Source organism: Penaeus monodon, chromosome 8 (assembly GCF_015228065.2).
Source record: "Penaeus monodon isolate SGIC_2016 chromosome 8, NSTDA_Pmon_1, whole genome shotgun sequence".
Classification (NCBI taxonomy): domain Eukaryota; kingdom Metazoa; phylum Arthropoda; class Malacostraca; order Decapoda; family Penaeidae; genus Penaeus; species Penaeus monodon.
Genome location: NC_051393.1, coordinates 36573864 through 36593863, shown reverse-complemented (window position 1 = coordinate 36593863; position 20000 = coordinate 36573864). Strand labels below are relative to the sequence as shown.

General features: G+C 40.4%; 1 protein-coding gene across 1 annotated transcript in view; it reads right to left on the bottom strand.

Annotated features, from left to right (window-relative positions):
• Window positions 1–20000, bottom strand: part of LOC119575953 (tyrocidine synthase 3-like) — a gene marked incomplete at its 5' end in the record, with an annotated part of 47612 nt that overhangs the window by 7243 nt on the left and 20369 nt on the right. Inside the window, 3 exon segments of the mRNA XM_037923486.1 lie at window positions 5283–5366; window positions 5499–5595; window positions 5835–5978. Of these exon segments, the coding sequence (XP_037779414.1) occupies window positions 5283–5366; window positions 5499–5595; window positions 5835–5978 (325 nt within the window).

The window sequence follows — 20000 nt, the reverse complement described above, 5'->3', positions numbered from 1 at the left end:
GAGAGAAGGTACCAAGAAGGGGAGTGAAAGATTTCGCCAGTCAGGCTGCAAGAGGGTGCATCACAGATCCCTGGGAGGAGATGATAGGGAGCAGAGGCACGGCCAGCTTATGGGTTTTAGGTAGCTCATACAAATGAGGGACTCAAGGGTTGATGACCTTGAACCTCTGGTAGAGATTCACCTCTGGAAAACTGGCTGTTATCTCAGGCAACGGTGGAAAGTAGCAGCAATGCGTTCACAGGGGTTGTTGGTCAGGGGTGCATCCAACAGGTCCCAAGCCTTCTGCAGGTAGAAGGCATGGTCGAGGACCACCACCGAGTTGCCCTTGTCAGAAGGCAAAATGATGACATCCTCCCTGCGCAGACTTTGAAGGGCCTCACGGTAACGCCTGGGAATGGAATGGTTATGATGGAGGAGAGATTCGAGGACCGGGATGAAGATGAGATATCAGGCAAGGAGTTTCTATGAGAAGAAATGAAATGGTCAAAGGATGAAATACTGCCAATGGAGGTAAGGGGAAAATATAAAGGTAAAGAACAAAGGAAAGGCTGAAGACAAGGAGTTGTTGCTGGTGAGGGGTCAAGGACAGGAAAGATAGGATGATGACAGCATCGGTAAGGGAGAAGCTGGACCAAGGACTGCGGATGGTGAGGCTGAAGAGTTTCTGGGAGAAAGAGCGGCCATGGTTGGTGGAGAGGGACCGGGAAGAATCATGAGCAACATCGGTTATGAACTAGAAGGCATGTCTGGGGAGCTGCTCGATCAGGAAGGCCGAAGATACTCGTGAACGATAGAAGGTATGTTCGACATCCCTCCTACCTGCGCAGATACGTTCAAGGAGGAGAGACTGTGCATAATATGGAAAGGGAGATCCTCCCTCTGAATTGGTTCTTCCGTCGGGCTGTGGCGATGACAGAATCCTCATAATCACGAAATGCAGGAACCATGTCAGGGATGGAGGCAAACAGGAATGAGAGATTTCTTTTAACTGTGGGTTCCATGATGATGTAAAACACTCTTCTGTGTAGATACAATGGTAGAAAAACCCACAATGCAAAAACTGGATTTACTGAGACTACAGTTTCGAAATCCAGTTGGATTCCGTCTTCAAGACTGAGGTGGAAAGCTGGAGGAGGGGATATAAAGGAATGAGGAGAGACAACGCGGTAACACTCGGCAGGTGAGGACATACAGACGGAAGCGAAAGGAAGTCAGATCAGGTCGGAGGATCGGGCGAACTATGCGCAGGGTGGCAGGCATAAGGGAGGACGGGTGAAGAGTGGGAAAACGCTTAGAGAGACGTGCCCGTCTCGCCAAAGCATTGCTTATCACTGAAGGCACAAAGAACAGCATAGGTGCCACCAGATTGTGACGGAGAGTGATGACCTGGCAAAAGATTAACCTGCAGTTGAGAGTGTGAAGAGGGCGACGGAAAGAGTAGACCTCCTTAGTGTAGGGTAGGCTGAGGACGGGCAGTTGAGGAGTCTCTTTAGGAGACAGACGAACGGAAGGTCAGATCAAGTCGGAGAATCGGGCGGACTATGCGCCGCGATGGTCTAGTGGTTAGAGCACTGGACTCTGACCCTCGTGGTCCCGAGTTCAATTCCCCGACACAGCAGTCATAAAATGCCTGTGTTCTGACTGCTTGCTTGAGCCCGAGAAAACGACATATCGCCCTGAGAAATGAAACGTGTCGTAGGGGAAGTTACCGCCGTGACACAATCACGGTTGATTGAATTGAATTGAACTGGTCCCGAGTTCAATTCCGCGGCGCGGCAGTCGTAAAAATGCCTGTGCTCTGACTGTTCGCTCGAGCCCGATCTCACGGCGAGAAAACGACATATCGCCTTGAAAAGTCAAACGCAGGTGTCGCAAGGGAAGTCGTTGCCATGGCATAGGTTTTAAACTCCGAACCGCGGTTATTAGGAAAGGCATCCAATCAGGCAAGGGTGAAACTGCCAAATGTCCTCTAGAGTGGTGGGTTGAGGGAGGCCGGTTTCCTGCAGTGGAATAAAATAGCTGTTGAAATTATATATATATAAATATATATATATATATATATATATATATATATATATATATATATATATATATATATATGTGTGTGTGTGTGTGTGTGTGTGTAAATATATGTATGTATGTATGTGTGCATGTGTGTATATATGTGTATATATGTGTATATACGCGTGCGTGCATGCGTGCATGTGTGTGTGTGTGAGTGTGTGTGTGTGTGTGTGTGTGTGTGTGTGTGTGTGTGTGTGTGTGTGTGTGTGTGCGTGTGTATATATATATATATATATATATATATATATATATATATATATATATATATATATATATGGGTGGGTGCTTCATGTTTAGGGTGATGTGAGGCGATGGTGTGGTAGCCTAAGTAGTATTAGGTGCTTGCATGCCTTCTCGCTAACAGTTGCCACTGCTGGCTAGTCTAGTGCGAAAAAGAGAGCACCTCTGTATAAGTCTCATCAGCCATTCATTGCCTCCCCATCATCGAGATTTCTACAGTGCTTCCTCGTGGGCCTTGCCAGTCCTCCTCCCTCCAGACGAACTCACTGGCAACTGAACATATAAATAGAAATACTGGGGAAGAGGTACTTCCTCTCTAACCCAGCAAGAGAGGCGAGTTGTCAGGGACAGGGTGGGAATGGGAGTTACCTGTCCCGCCTTCGTCCTGACAGCCGCCAACCCAGTGTGAGGCCTGTTGAGTAAACTCGAGGGAACCCCACAGGCGAACGTTAGGCCCCACAGCCTGCCACCCCTCTTTATATGGGGCAATGTTGGTAGGGATGGCAGATGTGGCATCAACTGGAGCGAATGTCCAAGGCTTCACATCATACAGGCTATCCGGGTAGGAGCTAGGAACACCCGGTCCTTGTAGCAGGATGAGCGGTTACCCCTGTTATCTAGGGAACTGAAACGATTGGGAGTTGAGGTGGCTACCCTCTCAGAGATGAGAAGACCTGGCAGCAGCTCCATCAGTATGGGTAGGTACACCTACTACTGGTCAGGCAGGGACAATGGTCACCATCTCCAGGGAATATCCATAGCCATTTCCAGCCGACGTCAACCGTCGGTAGTTGAGGTAACACCAGTTGATAGTTGATGAGTGTATTATGGCACTGAGACTGAAGCATGCTTTTTGGCTTTGGTGTAGTATTCAGTGCTCCGAAAGAGGAATGTCGGTCTTAAACGATACTGTGATTCGTTGAATTAATTTCACAAATATCTACAGCAGGAAAGAAATCTGATTGAGGACATTATGTCAAAAAATTATTTGGTGTCAAATAAAGTATCACAAAACTGACAGCTGCACCTAACCAGTGGTTATCACTATCAGTTAGGAAGTATAATTATTTTGGGTGCGTAGATAAGTATAAGACCGCGGTGGCCGAATGGTTAGAGCGTCAGACTCAACACTGTCACGACGGCAATCTGAATTCGAGGGTTCGAGTCACCGACCGCCGCGTTGTTCCCTTGGGCAAGGATCTTCACCTTGATTGCCTACCTAGCCACTGGGTGGCCAAGCCATCCCAAGTCTAAGTGCTGGTCCCAAGCCCGGATAAATAGAGAGAATGATTACCTAAAAGGTACCACCGGCACTCTCCGTGGAAAGGAACTGGGGACCCTGCCACGTACTCACTCCAACAGCATCACAACATGAAAACTACAATTAAGTATAATGCTGTGACCACGGCGGTTCAGACATGAACCTACCGTTAATAGAAAGAAAAGATAAGTATAACATGTTTAGAATATAAAAAATGACCAAAAAATAAAGATAAATAAAAATTAAAACTTCTGAAAGGAACAGACCCTGTATTACTTTATGTAAAAAGAATATTCGCAATGTTTCTATGCTGAACCTGTCCTTGGAGTTTGTTGCCGATTGTTGACATTACTAGAAAATTGGTTGTTTACGATAAGGGGATAGACATGACGGTAGACATGCAATGCAACGAGTTAAGCCGGGGATTTCATAATTGATTCCATCTATTTGTTTGAGGTTTCTTTGGCCTTTCAGCCCTCTAGTCGGCACTGCAATCTCCATTTCTCAAACGCGGATATATATATATTTCAGTTTTTTAGGCATGACTTTTTTGGCATATTTCGTATCCTGCTGGAAATCTCGGTTTCTCCTCTGTTTCCATTATATATATATATATATATATATATATATATATATATATATATATATATATATATATATATGTGTGTGTGTGTGTGTGTGTGTGTGTGTGTGTGTGTGTGTGTGTGTGTGTGTGTGTGTGTGTGTGTGTGTGATGTATATATGTAATACATTATAATATATAATATATATATGATATACAAATATATATATATATATATATATATATATATATATATATATATATATATACACACACACACACACACACACACACACACACACATATATATATATATGACCCTTATAACATATAATGGCCTTTACACTACTGCCTGTTGATTCTGACATTTGACTCCCTTAGGCCTTTTTCACACATACGTTAGATTTTTGTACACGTGTTTGCCACGCTTTCGTGCTTCACTGCCAGAAAGGTAAATTCCGTACCCGTCTCAACCTTCCTTTCAGTCATCCACCATCTCTTGTAGATGAAGGGCGCACGGAAGAAAGCTGTGTTTGTTTATGCGGTAATTCAAACAATAAAAAGAAAAAACATTGTCACTCTAATAACAACACACGATACCTGCAGGGCGAAATTTACACCTTGTATGAAGACTTAAAAACTGATGATGGCTAATTTTTTAACTACTTCAGGTTATCATACCCAGTCTTCTAGGAACTTTTGGCCAGAGTCACAGATGGAATTAAACTACAAGACACAAACATAAGGCCATCCACTGAAAAAAGCAGTAATCCGATAGCAGCGGGTCTTCCGTGCGAGTTTACCTAGACAGTAGGTATGCGCCACTATTGGCCAACAAGGACGCTTGCGTCAGGAACGCTTGCGTCCTTGCGTTGTTGAACTGTACTGATTGTTAAAACGCTGCGAACGCGCGTACAGGAACGTTACTCGACGTAAACTAAAGGAATGAAGTGTGCGGCAAATCTATCAGAACTACTTGATCGTAGGTTCACCAGTGTATTAATGTATTGGGGCATTGATGTATTGATCGGATGATGCATATATTTTGACAAAACTTGTAATCCATGGAAATTTTGAACATTTTCCTTAATTAGAGGTGGTTTTCCGACTGTGTGATATTCAGGATAAGATACTCACGTCTACAGTTATACATACCTGAGTAAGTCCAGATGTATTAGTAGTAAAAACAGCCTTGTAACCTCTTTTCCTAGCGAGGGTTAGGTTCTCCCTCTCCATTATCTGGGATGAGGTGAATATTTTAGTTCAGTCTTTCAGTTGCAATAAAAAAAATACTAGCATAACAATGAATGAACATAACAGTTTATTTTCATTTATCTGCTGATAAATACTTCAGAATGAAAGGAAAAATACCTGGATCAGCACCACATTTTCAACTGGTCCCAGTTCTAATAAAGTGCCCATCATGAAACTGTGGATGACGTTACCAATCCCCTGAGGTAACTTGCTCCTAATAGTCACACAGAAGCTCATATTAATGTAGAATGTGTAAATAACAGTATGATACAAATCAGGAATTTTTGAAAAAAGTATGTAAAAATGTATGCATTTCGAAAACCCATATAGGCTCGGTTCATTTGTTTATTATGATATTCTTCACTTCAGAAAAAATATATGATGCTAATATCTCCCCTACCGACTCTTAATTTTTCCCTTTTATATGGGCCATTATTAAGAACCAGATCTCACCGTTGTGGAGCTTCACACTCTTCAAGAAAGCTAAGGACGTAGGTAAGCTTCGGTGAGATGTCCTCTACTTCAGGTTCGTCGTGAAGGTCAAAGTTTAATGCAACAGCAACCACCTCTTCTGTTCCCTGCCGCATCACTACGAAACTACAAAGAGTATCTGAATTTTAATTAATTTGCTGATGGATCCTTATTTGCTTGCCGCGTATTTCCAGATGTATTAGGATGTTTACACATGGCAATATAACTATAAATAGTAACATTATCAATAATGATTATAATAATAAAGCTACTAACAATAAAGACAACAACAAGTCTTACTACTGCTACTACTACTAATGATGATAAAATTAACAGATTATTAAACAATATTGATAATAATGATGATAATGAAAATAAAAATAACAATAACAATACAGTGATATTGATAATAATGATAACAGTACTACTACTCTTGTTCCAATTACTACTTCTGATATATTGTTAATACTGTTATAATAGTAACGATAATAATAATTATTAGAAAGTTAATATGAGTAAAAATTAATAACAACACAAGGTATGCAAAACAGCACTGTGTTCTTCCACAGTTGTTATCCAGACCCATTACGAGGCAGCCCTGGGTAGTACCAAGGTCACTGACCTACCTCACGCACATAAAAAATATGACATGCACATAAGCACAATTTGTGTAAGCCATTAGGCTAAAAGACCACATGGGTGTTTACCGCGTGCCTCAGCGGGGCCTTGATGGCAATTATGTCTGACCTAGTCTGACCCTTCGGGTTCCCTCCAAGAAGTCACCATGCCCAGGTCACCCTCCCCCCTCCCGGTGAAAATTAAAGTAGGTTTTTTGGAGATCAACTCTTGAAGATCCTCTGTCCCACATGCCAGGTTCTGCCAGAGAGAGTATCGCTACCAAACGTGTGACTAGAGACAAATTAAATTATTGTACTCTACAAATCATGCAAAGAATCTCATTCTTTCACACAGGCGATATTCTACACAACACTATAAATTAAACATAATCTACATTTCACACAATAGGCAGTATATAACAGGATCACTTAATTACTACAATATCCGTACGGTAATGCATTCATCACAACCACTATGTAATGGCACACAACATGGTTCATTATCACAACTCACTTCATTATCATAATTCACTTTAGTATTACAACCCACATCTCCCTCCCCCTTTTACGTTCACTAGCAGAAGTCTTGAATAGACTTCAATTTGATGCATTCCAAACGTCGAGGTTCAACAGGTACAGATGGGGTGGAATATCCTGGTGTGTTGTCTGACAGCTGCTCTTCCAAACCAGAAGAGTTCACAGTCATGAGCTGTGTTGGGCGCAAGAAGTGTGATTGCACCACAATATAAAGCCACTTGGCAGCCTGATGTGATAATCACGAGATTTCCCAGCACTCATGACAGTGCCAACCTTATCCCAACGCTTGGATGTGGGATCCTGGATTCATACATGTGCCCCAATTTCTAACTTGAAAAGTGAGTGGGCACGCTTATCACAACGGGTCTTCACGTCCTCGGCCCGTTCTATAGCACGACGATCGCAGTCTTCAGCCTTGGCATACACAGGAACATGCCAAACAGAATCTGAGCAGGAGAATGATCAGTGAAGTTTGGGTGTTATACAACTCCAGTTAAGCCTCTGTTGAACTCCTCACATAATGTGAGATACTTGATTTTCTTTTTCTGCATACCCTTTGGACTGTGGGTAACTGGGGCTTGGCATCACATGATGCACTCCCCATCATTGAAGGAAAGCTGCAAATTCCCGGCTGAAGATCAGGGTCCACTATCAGTCCGCAGGTGAACTGGCACACCCAGACCATGGAACACATACCGGATGAATCTAATTGTCGTAGCACTTGTTGCAAGGGATGACAACTGGCCATTCGGAGAGTCGGTCAGCACACACCAAGAAGTATTTTCCAGCAACACTGGAAAAGTCAGTCGACACAGACATAAATGGTCTTGTTGGTTTGTCTTTATCATCAACGGCTCCTGTTGCTGACTAGGTTGTAAGCGTTGGCATGGTTCACAGGCACAAGCAGCATTTACAATGTCTGCATTAATACCTGGCCGAAAGATTGTCTGCTGTGCATGACGCTTTGTGGCCTCTATGCCATAAAGAAACTTCAGAGGAAGGCTGAGGTTTTCATCATGCTGTAGAAGTGACACTTCCGGCATACGATGCAGAAGGGGATACTGAACTTACTACTTTCAAGCTCTGGTTGGTGTCCTCTTCTTTCATCTTTTTAGCATTCCTTTTCTTTAGGCAGCATTTGTCATAATGTCCCTGCCGGTTGCATACCTTACATCTGGCATTCCTGGCACAACACTGCATCTTTTTAGCCTTCCTTTTCTTTAGGCAGCATTTGTCATAATGTCCCTGTCGGTTGCATACCTTACATCTGGCATTCTTGGCATGACACTTTGCAGCAGTAACTCAATGGCCTTTCTTGCCACAAGCACATGTGGAAGTGGTGGCCCTGCATAAATCTTTCCCATGTTGATGACCATAACAGTTGCAGGCCTTATTAAGCAGAGGTGAGCCACACTTCATCTTGGAATTCTGCTTAAGGGCAGCCTTTTTCTCTCTTTTATACTGAGAAACAGCACGTGATGAAACTGTCTCTCACAGCAGATGATGCAGTCTTTGATATTTCATGAGACCTGCATTTCTCCAAAACATCCTGCAACATCGCTTAGTGGTCCATTTCCATGGGTAAGTTCCTCATCCCGTATGGCCATTAGTATGCCGTGTTTCTTCCAGTTCTCACAGTATGCTTGGTCGATTGCCTAGCAAAGGTCTCTCTCTTGTGACAAGATTTTCAGCCGTATTCAAAAGTAATCAAAACTCTCGCTGTCTGCTTGCTTGCACCTGGAGAAGGCCTTCCATCACAGTGCCTAATTAATGGTATTTTTGACATGCACCTCGAGCTTTGTCAGACATGCTGGATCTGCAGGCATGCCCATCTTCTGTTCCAGCACCCGCCGCATCTCAGATTTAAGGCATATGCATAACTGTATATGCTGCTTTGTTAATGGCAGGCTGAGGAGATCCACCATTACAGCATAATCAGACCAATCGCACTTCCATTATCGAAACTGTTGGGGATTTACATCTATCTATGGGAGGTGGGGTGCTGGCACTGGCTTCCTCAGACTCTTCAAGGCTGGAGTCCAGCTTCTCAGAGTCGCTCTTACTGGCATCTTGTTTTTTCGTCTCTTTAGCCATTGTAACGTGGTAAGGGTGTTAAAGAGAATTCAGCAAAATCACCGAAAATACGGTGAAAATATGTAAATGCAGTGTGAGGCAGCGGGTGTGTGTGCATTCATGTGCGCCCTGGCAGTGCGGTGACATCACTGCGGACATGAGCGGCCAGATAAAAAAAAAGCGTGAGAGAATTAGTCGCTCACGAAGCGTCGTTAAGAGCATAGGGATGTACCTCGCTCCTACAAACCTCACTGTGCTTCGATTCGAATCCCTCGAAGCCCCCTGAGCACACCCAACACTGTACTGGACACTATAGGCACTGAACAACACACAACACTACACTATAGGGCCACACTTCACTGCACTAATGAAAACTACTCCTCCAGTGGGTTGACTGCTGAGCAGCCATGCGTGTGGATGAGGCACAGGGCAGGCGACAATAACAGGCGTCAGAACTGAATCTGCTGGATTACTGCGCCATATTTGTCTTATGTTGTCCAGTGTTTTTCTACAATATTTGAGGGTGAAGAAAACACCAATGAAAATTAACGTAGGTTCATTGGAGATCAGCTCTGATAAAAACGAAAGGGAATTCTTCATGTTCCTCTGCCCCACATGCCAGGCTCCGCCAGAGAGAGTATCGCTGCCAAACGCGTGACTATAGAAACAAAATAAATTGTTGTACTCTACAAATCATACAAAGAATCCCATTCTTTCACATAGGCGATATGCTACACAGCAATACAAACTTAACATAATTGTGTGATATGGCATAGCATATCACACAAAATGCAGTGCATATAATAGAATCACATAATTACCATAATATACGTACGGTAATACTGTTATCACATCCAGTATGTAATGGCACACAACATAGCTCATTATCACAACTCACTTCATCATCACAATTCAGTTCAATACCACAACCCACAATACTCTTCTATGGAAATAGTCAAGCCGTCTAACTACTATCACTGCCCAACCAGTCATAACCATGATAGTACGGCCTCTAAACCTCTTCCAAACACACTTTTGTGTGTGTGTGTGTGTGTGTGTGTGTGTGTGTGTGTGTGTGTGTGTGTGTGTGTGTGTGTGTGTGTGTGTGTGTGTGTGTGTTTGTGTGTGTGTGTGTGTGTGTGTGTGTGTGTGTGTGTGTGTGTGTGTGTGTGTTTCAGTTATGACACAAGAAATATAGGAAAACAAACCACGAAGAGAAGAAACGAAAAACCCTGTTCATATTTGACATGAATGGAAGTGGAGGGGCTGGCCTTAGCTCGGCATTTACCAACTAGGATTTACATTGACATCGAGTGGTGATACCTGTATTAAAATACCTTGTATATATATTCACACACACACACACATATGTGTGTATACTATATATATGTATATGTGTGTGTGTGTGTGTGTGTGTGTGTGTGTGTGTGTGTGTGTGTGTGTGTGTGTGTGTGTGTGTGTGTGTGTGTGTGTGTGTGTGTGTGTGTGTGTGTACATGTGCAGGCTGTCATACTCCCTTTTTTTGTTGTTTCAATTCAATGATGCCTATTAGTGAGAGGGGCTGGCACCTTCTGGTAAAATGAGTGAAATTGAACAGCAGGTTGTGATGATTTTTCCCTTGATTCAAGGGAAAGCTCCACGGTTGATTCTTAAGGGGTTGAGGACAGTACTAGGGGACAGTGCCCTATCCTATTCCACTGCCTGCTTCACTGGGCTGCTCTCTTCAAGCAAGGACGGACTCATCTGGGGATGAACCCCGAAGTCGTGGTATATCAACTGCAGTCACCAAAGTAACTGGTCAGTGCAATGCTGTGCTTCTCAATTGGGATCAATAATGGATCTAGCACGATTACCTCAGCCTTTCTAATGCTGACGTTTGAGCTAAAGAGAAACAAATAATGACTTCAACGGAGATGTTGACCCTTATGAGAGCGGACGTGAGGGGATTCATGGCCCGAATCGTAACTCAGGATGACACGCAGGTTCCTCACTGCAATTCGGAACCAAAGCCGAATTTAAGCAATGCAGCATCCCTCCTCTCCGTCCCAAAGAAAATTCAAGGTCCCGATGTCATCCCGGAAGAAAACGGTGACAGTGTTCTGGGGTCCTGAAGGGATCCTCCTTATGGACTTTTTGGATCATGGTCGTCCCATTAACGGACCATACTCTGTGACCCGAGATCTTTTTCTTTTGCAGGACAGTGTGCTTGCTCACAGCTGTGGGGTATCTCTTTCGCTGATGACGAGACAAGGGCCATTGTAGCAGCACGACCCGCTACCTGAAGCTCAGCATACTTGCCAGGCTAGGTCACAGCCTTGTTTTTACACAGCTGATCTCAGTTCTGCAGAATCTGGAACCGAGATCAGCATTCCCTTATCCTCCAGACGAACACTACGGTTACACTGACAAATATAAAAGCTGTGTGAATCTTTGCTCTCGTGTGTGTATGTATGTATGTATGTATGTATGTATGTATGTATGTATGCGTATATATATATATATATATATATATATATATATATACATATATATATATATATATATATATATATATATATATATATATATATATATATGCACACATACAAAAACATATACATGTATACATACGTGTGTGTGTGTGTGTGTGTGTGTGTGTGTGTGTGTGTGTGTGTGTGTGTGTGTGTGTGTGTGTGTGTGTGTGTGTGTGTGTGTGTGTGTGCGCGTGTGAGTGCGTGAGCGTGTGAGTGCGTGTGCGCGCGCGCGCGCGCGCGTGTGTGTGTGTGTGTGTGTGTGTGTGTGTGTGTGTGTGTGTGTGTGTGTGTGTGTGTGTGTGTGTGTGTGTGTCTGTGTGCGTGCGTTCGTTTCTTATATAGATAGATTGATATTATAAATATACATATAAACACACACACATATGTATATATATGCTTCAATAACCTATTTCCATACATACATTCTCATGACTGGCTCCATAAACGGTATGAGGGTTACCAATATTTCGCTTGGAAGCTGCTTCACTGCGTGCATTTCATAGTCTTTGAGCTGTCCCAACATGATTATCTAATTCCACCTCTTCCTTTAAGGCAAGTAACTCACGGAGCTAGGGCGGAAGGCCTTGTAAAATTATCCTTCTCAGCATATCTTCTGGTTCATCAATAGCTCGGGTTATCAAAGGGCGCTTGCCCTGGTAGAGGCCTGTTCTCATAGAGCAGTTCATAAAAATCTCCAGATGAGCAGGTACCCCGAAACTTTGTTCTGAGCTCTTGTTAAAAGGTAAGCCAGTCAAATATATTATCAAAGATGCGAGTTTACTATGAAATCTGTCGAACCATGACAAGTTGATTTTGCCGCTGATATGCTGTCACTAAATGGGCTGAATTCTCTAAAATCCGCAGCCATAATACTACTTCGTGGTTACAGCGGGGAGGATGAGCTGAAGAGACTTATCAATCTCCAACTAAAGGTCTCTCAGCTTGTCTTGTAATTCTCCCATTACTGTCATGTCAACCACTGAACCCAGTACACGAGGTTTCTCCAATGGAGGCATAATATATGCCAGGGATGACTGGCCAGAGCCGGATTCCTATCCTGTAGATGGCTGTGAACCCCTGTGAGCAATACTCATTGATCTGGGTATAATCTCAAATTAGCACAGTAAACGCCAAGGAAAATACTGAATATACAATATAAAAGGGGAATACTAGAATTAAACTCAAAAAACAAACATGGCAAATGATACTAAAATGAGTGTTAAATCAAAAGATAGAAGCCTAGACAAATATTGCCAATAGAGCATGTGAGAGAAAAAAATCAAATAAAATGGGCACATTGTACAAGATTACACGCTAAAGCCTAAGGAAATACACAAACGCAGAAAAAAAAGATGGATAATGAACACTAAAATATGGGGATATAAGCTATAAAAAGCACACATATATATGTGTATATATAATGGAAACAAAACATTAAAACACTAATGGAAGGGTAATAAAAACAGAGCGAAAACCGGTGTGGAGATATTTAAAAAGACGTTCATAACTCACGAGCGAACATCAATGAAGCAGCCCATGAAATATGTGGCAGTAGTAGCTTACAACGCCCCTGGCTTGTAAAAGCCAACGTTGGAGCCTTAACGTTCTAATATGTTTTAATATCTAAAAAGCTGGTACTGGGTAAGAGTTGATAAGAAATAAGATTACAACAATAAAAAATGGAAGTAAACATGAGTAAATAAAACTGGCTTAGGGTTCGGGCAAAACGACATATTTCTAATATTACATATATTTATTTATGCACCAGATTATCTTCAGTACTTCGCCGCATAGCCACAAAAGCAATCTAGGTGAAATTCAACAAATTTGCAAAACGCCCCGTCTCGTCGTCACACGAAAACTAAAGGAAGGAAGTGATCACAGACAGAAAGGATGGAAGGTAGAGAGAGAAAACGCAGTGCGTAGCATCCTTTTAAAGACAGAAGGCGAGCACGCTATCGTCACAATAAATGTAGATTAAATTTAAAATTAACAATATTCCATTATTAGAATGATTAGAATAAAATAAATGGTACGACAAACAAAAAGATTGATCAAGAATAGCGATATGTATACATATATATAAATATATATCATATATATATATATATATATATATATATATATATATATATATGCATATGTATGTATGTATATACATATATGTAGTATATATTTACATTATATATATATATATATATATATATATATACATATATATAATATATATATATATATATATAATACACATATATATATGCATGTGTGTGTGTATGTATAATGTATATGTATATGTATATGTATATGTATATGTAATGTATATGTATATGTATATGTATATGTACATGTATATGTATATGTGTGTGTGTATCTGTGTGTGTGTGTGATTATGTGCGTATATATATATATATATATATATATATATATATATATATATATATATATATCCATATATTAAAATAAATAAATAAATAAATGAATATATATAGATATACATATATGTATATGTCTGTGTATGTGTATGTGTGTGTGTGTGTGTGTGTGTGTGTGTGTGTGTGTGTGTGTGTGTGTGTGTGTGTGTGTGTGTGTGTGTGTGTGTGTGTGTGCATTATATATATAATATATATATATATATACATTATATATATATGTAATGATAAATATACATACATACATACATATATACGTATATGCACACATATACGTATATATGTATATATATTCATATCAATATTCATATATATACACATTTATATATATTCATATATATATAAATTATTAGCTCCCTATACCCGGGTTGCAGTGAAACTGTCGGCAGCAGGGCAGTGGATATCTGGTGAAAACACCTTCAGTTCTACTGATTACTGGTTTCACCAAATAATATGTCTGGCGTATTACAGTGTAACTGTTTTAAAGCGGCAGAGATAGTTCCTCCTAGTTAGTTGGAGACTGCGAGTTGAGGAGCCTGAGGGATTCCACTCAACTTTTATTTTCTCCTGTCAAACCTCTACACCAATGATTAAATACAGAAATGATAATTCATACCACATCGCACGTCGCGTGGGTTATCAAATGGCGCGTTAGTCAGTGGGCAACCAGGCTGACAATGTTAAACATGCATCTGGAAGACAAAGAAGATAAAGAAAACATGTCCAATTAAGAAACACATTAGAAATCGGAACGCGTAACGTAAGGAAATTGAAAGAGATAGGTAAATTACATACTGTCTGTAACGAAATGGATAGATACAACATTCAAATACTAGGAATAAGTGAGACCAATTGGAAAAGTAATGGAAGTTTCAAAACTAAAGAAAACAAGAGTTCTTTTTTCTGGAAAAGAAGAAGGAAATTATAGTCACGGAGTTGCTATGATTCTCACGAAAAAAACTGCAAATGCACTAATTGGGTACAGCCCAATAAATGATCGCATTTTAAAAGTCAGAATACAAGCAAAACCTCATAAAATTAGTATTATACAATGCTACGCACCAACCAATATTGCAAGATACTTTAGACACAATCCCTAACAGAGATGTAAAAGTAATCATGGGAGACCTCAACGCCAAAGTAGGAAAAAATGATTTAAAAAATGACACCTGTGGAAAATTCGGCCTTGGAGATATAAATGAAAGAGGTAAAGATTTTATTGAATTCTGTAGTACAAATAATCAAGTTATAGCCAATACATTGCTCCAACACCACCCAAGACACTTGTACACGTGGTTTTCACCAGACAAAAGAACACGCAACCAAATTGACTACATTGTGCTGAACCAAAAATGGAAAAGTTGCTTAAAAAATGCCAAGACAAGACCTGGTGCCGACTGCAACAGTGACCACCAACTACTAACTATCGACTTTAGAATAAGACTCAAAAAGATGGAGCGTCCAACACCACCTCTAAAGCTCGACTACAAAACTCTTGATAACAATTACAGAATTACAGTGTCAAACAAATTTGAAATACTCAATCAATGTGAAGATGATAAAACACCTAGTGAGTTGTGGGACGAAGGAAAAGAACTCCTGCTGAGCACTGCTTAAGAAACTATCGCCAAAAAGAAAAAGACAAATTCCCCCTGGATATCTGAAAAAACACTAAGTGAAATTGAAACAAGAAGATGCCTAAAATCAAAGGGTATCAATAATCCAGTTGAAAAAGTAATTTACAAAAAACTAAATACAAAAATTCAATGATTATTGCGACAAGATAAGGAAAAATATTTAAAAGAACATTGCCAGAGAATTGAAAACTGTTCTATCAATAAGACAACTAAAGAACTCTACCAAGGAGTACGAAAAATCACACGAAAATTTAAACCTACAATGGACACTATCAAAACTGAAGATGGACTTGTTTTATGTGATGGAAAAGAAGTCAAAGATAGATGAAATCAATATTGTTCCAACCTATACAAAAAGAATAAAGATCTAACAACAACATTAATTAGACTCAATGACAACGAAGATGAACCACCGCCACTGCTAGACGAAGTTATAAAAGCCATAAAAGAATTAAAGAATAACAAGAGCCCAGGAATAGATGAAATAACAGCAGACTAATTAAGAATCCTGGCGAAAGTGTTGAATACTTCTTCTAAAAAACTCGGGAAAAAAATATGGAATGAAAAAAAATGCCAGAAGACGGGGAAAAAATCTCTTTACCCTATCCCTAAAAAAGGGGTGACGCACCAAGCAACAAAATATGACAATTGCATTAAAAGTCACAGCAGAAAAATTTTTTGTTGAAAATTATTGTAAAAGAATGAAGTTGAAGTAAAGAGGGGAAATGCAGACGAACAAGCAGGTTAACAGAATGGTTCGAAGTCAAAAAGGGAGTCGACAGGGTTGCTTTCTGTCTCCGCACCTTTTCATATATTCTGAAAAAATTAGAGAGGTGCTCTAGAGAATTTTGAAGGAAACGTGGATGTTGGAGGATAAAAAATTCAAATTGAGGTACGCCAGTTTAATTTTTGTTTGCCAGCAGTATCACTGAACTACAACAATACAGATAAAGTTGAGAAGAAAGCAAAAAGGGCGGGTTTGTTCTTAATCCCAAAAAAAACTAAGATCAGAAGATTCAAAGAAAGGGGCAATGAATAATGAGAACATTTCATCAATGGAATGATTGGGGAAAATTAAAAGAGTTCATTTATCTTGGAGCTGTTTTAACTAAACATATGATGATTCCCCGGGAGATAAAAAGAAAATTACCTTCCCAAAAAACGCCAAAATTTGCTCTCAAAAACTCTGGAAAACCAAAAGCATTATTTAGGACAAAGTGAGGTTTTGAAAACATAGTTTTCCAATTGCATATATGGTTCTGGGTTGGGGGCGAAGTAGTAGACAAGAAAAGATCAATAGCTTTGAAATGTGGTTTCAGACGAGTATTTCGTATTAGCTGGCAGAGAAGAAGACGAATGGAAAAATCTGAGAAAAATAAATTGTAAAGACCCGGCGTTGGGCATCTTGAAAAAAGGGGGGGGGGGGGAAATTAAAGTTTTTTTAGTCATTGATGAGAAAAAAAGTATTGAGGAATTGCTGACAGGGAGGTGATAGGAAAAAGAGGAAGAGGCAAAAACCCAAGACAAAAATGAGCGCAATATCAAAGATTTTTGGGGGGTGTCGATGGTACAAGTGGAAAGAAAAGCTAAGATCAAATTTAGGGCGAAGGAGGTGGAGAGGTCCCCGGGTGCTCAAAATGAGCATCCGTTATTGATGTACGTTTTAATACAATTTTATTTTATATAACATAAATATATAAATTAATTTTAATAATACTATATATATTTTATTAAAGTATTTAATTTTTATTATATATATAAATTAATAATATATATATATATATATAACACATATATATGGTATATACGAAAAACATATATATATATATTTAATATTTAATATATATATTATATATATATATATATATATATACATTCAGATAATATATTATGGTTAGGGATTTTATTTTTTTTTATATATATATATTTTTTATATATTATTATATTATAATATAATTTGGTTTGTATATAAATTATAATATTCCCTATAAACAAATTTTTAATCTATATATGTGTGTGTGTGTGTGGTGTGTGTGTGTGTGGTGTGGGATGTGTGTGTGTGTGTATGTTGTGTGTTTGTTGGGTTGGTATGGTTGTGTTGTGTATTTTTGGGGGTTTTGTTTTGTGTGTGTGTGGTGTGTGTGGTTTTGGGGGTGTGTGGGGTGTGTTGTAGTATGTGTAGTGTTGTGTGTGTGTGTGGTGTGTTTGTTGTATGTGTGTTGTGTGTGGTGTGTGTGTGGTGTTGTGTGTGTGTGTTGTGTGGTGGTGGTGTGTGTTGGGGGATGTGTGTGTGTTTTGTGGTGGTGGTTTTGTGTGTGTGTGTGTGTGTGTGGTGTGTGTGTGTGGTGTGTGGTATGTGTGTGTGTGTGTTTGGTGTGTGTGTGTGTGTTGGTGTGTGGGGGTGTTGGTGTTGGGGGTTGTGTGTTTTGTTTTGTGTGGTGTGTGTGCACATACAGTTTTTGATTAAAATATGGTAAACGGAAGATCACCCCTAATCGTCGTAGTAAATAAGCAAGAAACTAGAAAAAAATTACGGGGCATATTTTCTGAATTAAAACAAGGGCAAATATCTTGACTCTTGTTATATTTTGATTATTTATGAAATGTATTTCTGCTTTTAAAAATTTGTTTCTGGAAAGTTACCCTGCATTGTCTCTTGGGGAAATTCCCCTCACCACCGCAAATACGTCTGTCACTATCACACACACACACACACACACACACCCAACACCACCCACACAACCCAACACAACCCACCCAAAAACACAACAACACACACACACACAAAACACACACCCAAAACATCACAACCACACCACACACACCACACACCAAAAACACACACCAAAACACACACACACACAAACCATGAAACAATATGGCAAACAAAAAGACAGTCTTCGCCTCATCGATCCGGGGTCTGATTGCCCCTTTTCCCTCTTTTACTTTGCATCCTAGGTTTTTGTAGTGTTCTTGTCAAATTGTTCCAATTTTAGTGGGGTCGACTCAACATACTGTATTTCCCGTCATTAACCTCCTTTTCCCGCTTTCCATATGGGGGACTAAGTTTTTCCTTTTCAGTGATGATTTAAAAAAAATATTAATATCCTGGTAGTTGACGACAACAACAAAAATATTTCGGGCTGTCGATGGTACAAGGGAAAGAAAAAACGTAAGATCGAGTTTTGTGGCGAAGGAGGTGGAGAGGTACCCGCTCAAAAATGAGCATACCCTTTTGAGTGATGATCATTAAAGGATAAAGATTTAAAAGAATCTGTTACGCAAATCTGCTCTTTTCACTTTTAGCATTTCTAATTTTCCAGTTAGTAAATAGTATTTGAAGAGCAGGGGGAAAGGTAACTACTTACTACTTAGGGTTTTTGTGATTGACAGCCCTTGTTGACCCCAAAAGAAGAGATTTTGGGGTCAAATTAACCAAACACAAACACACACACACAAAAACCCCCAAACACACACACACACAACACCAAACACACCACACACAACACACACACACACAACACACAAAATATAAAACACATATATATATAAATATATTTATGTAACATATATATGTATACAAATTTTAAGGACCCCGGTGGCCGAGTGGTTAAACATCGGACAAAACAACTGGTTTTGAGGGTTGATCACCCGGGCCCGCGCGTTGTTCCCTTAGGCAAGGAACTTTACCCGATGCCTGCCTAGCCGTGGGTGGGTAAGCCACCCAAGTCAGTGCCGGTCCCAGACCGGGGTAAAAAATGGTGCTCGATAAAAAACCCCGGGGGGAAAGGGAAAAGGCAAAAACCCCCTCTAAATTTCCATGAAAATATGGAAAATCCATGATCGCAACTCCTTGTAGGACAGGGGACTTGAAAAAATTTTTTGGGGCCCCCGGGTGGGCCCAATGGTTAGAGCGTCGGACTCAAGACTGTCACGACGGGAATTGGTTCAGGGTTCGATCACCCGGGGCCCGGCGCGTTGTTCCCTTGGGCAAGGAACTTCACCTCGATTGCCTGCCTAGCCACTGGGTGGCCAAGCCAGCCCAAGTCAGTGCTGGTCCCAAGCCCGGATAAAATAGAGAGAATCATCATCAATAACGGTATGCTCATGTTTGAGCAGCCGTGGACCTCTCAACCATCCTTCGCCATTAAACTCGATCTTACGCTTTTCTTTCCGCTTGTACTATCGACAGCCTGCAAATATCTTTGATATTGTCGCTCAGTCTTGTCTTCGGTTTGCCTCTTCCTCTGTTTCCTATCACCATCCCTGTCAGCAAGTTTTTCTCAATACTTTTACTTCTCATTACATGACCAATAAACTTTAATTTCCTCTTGTTCAAGAT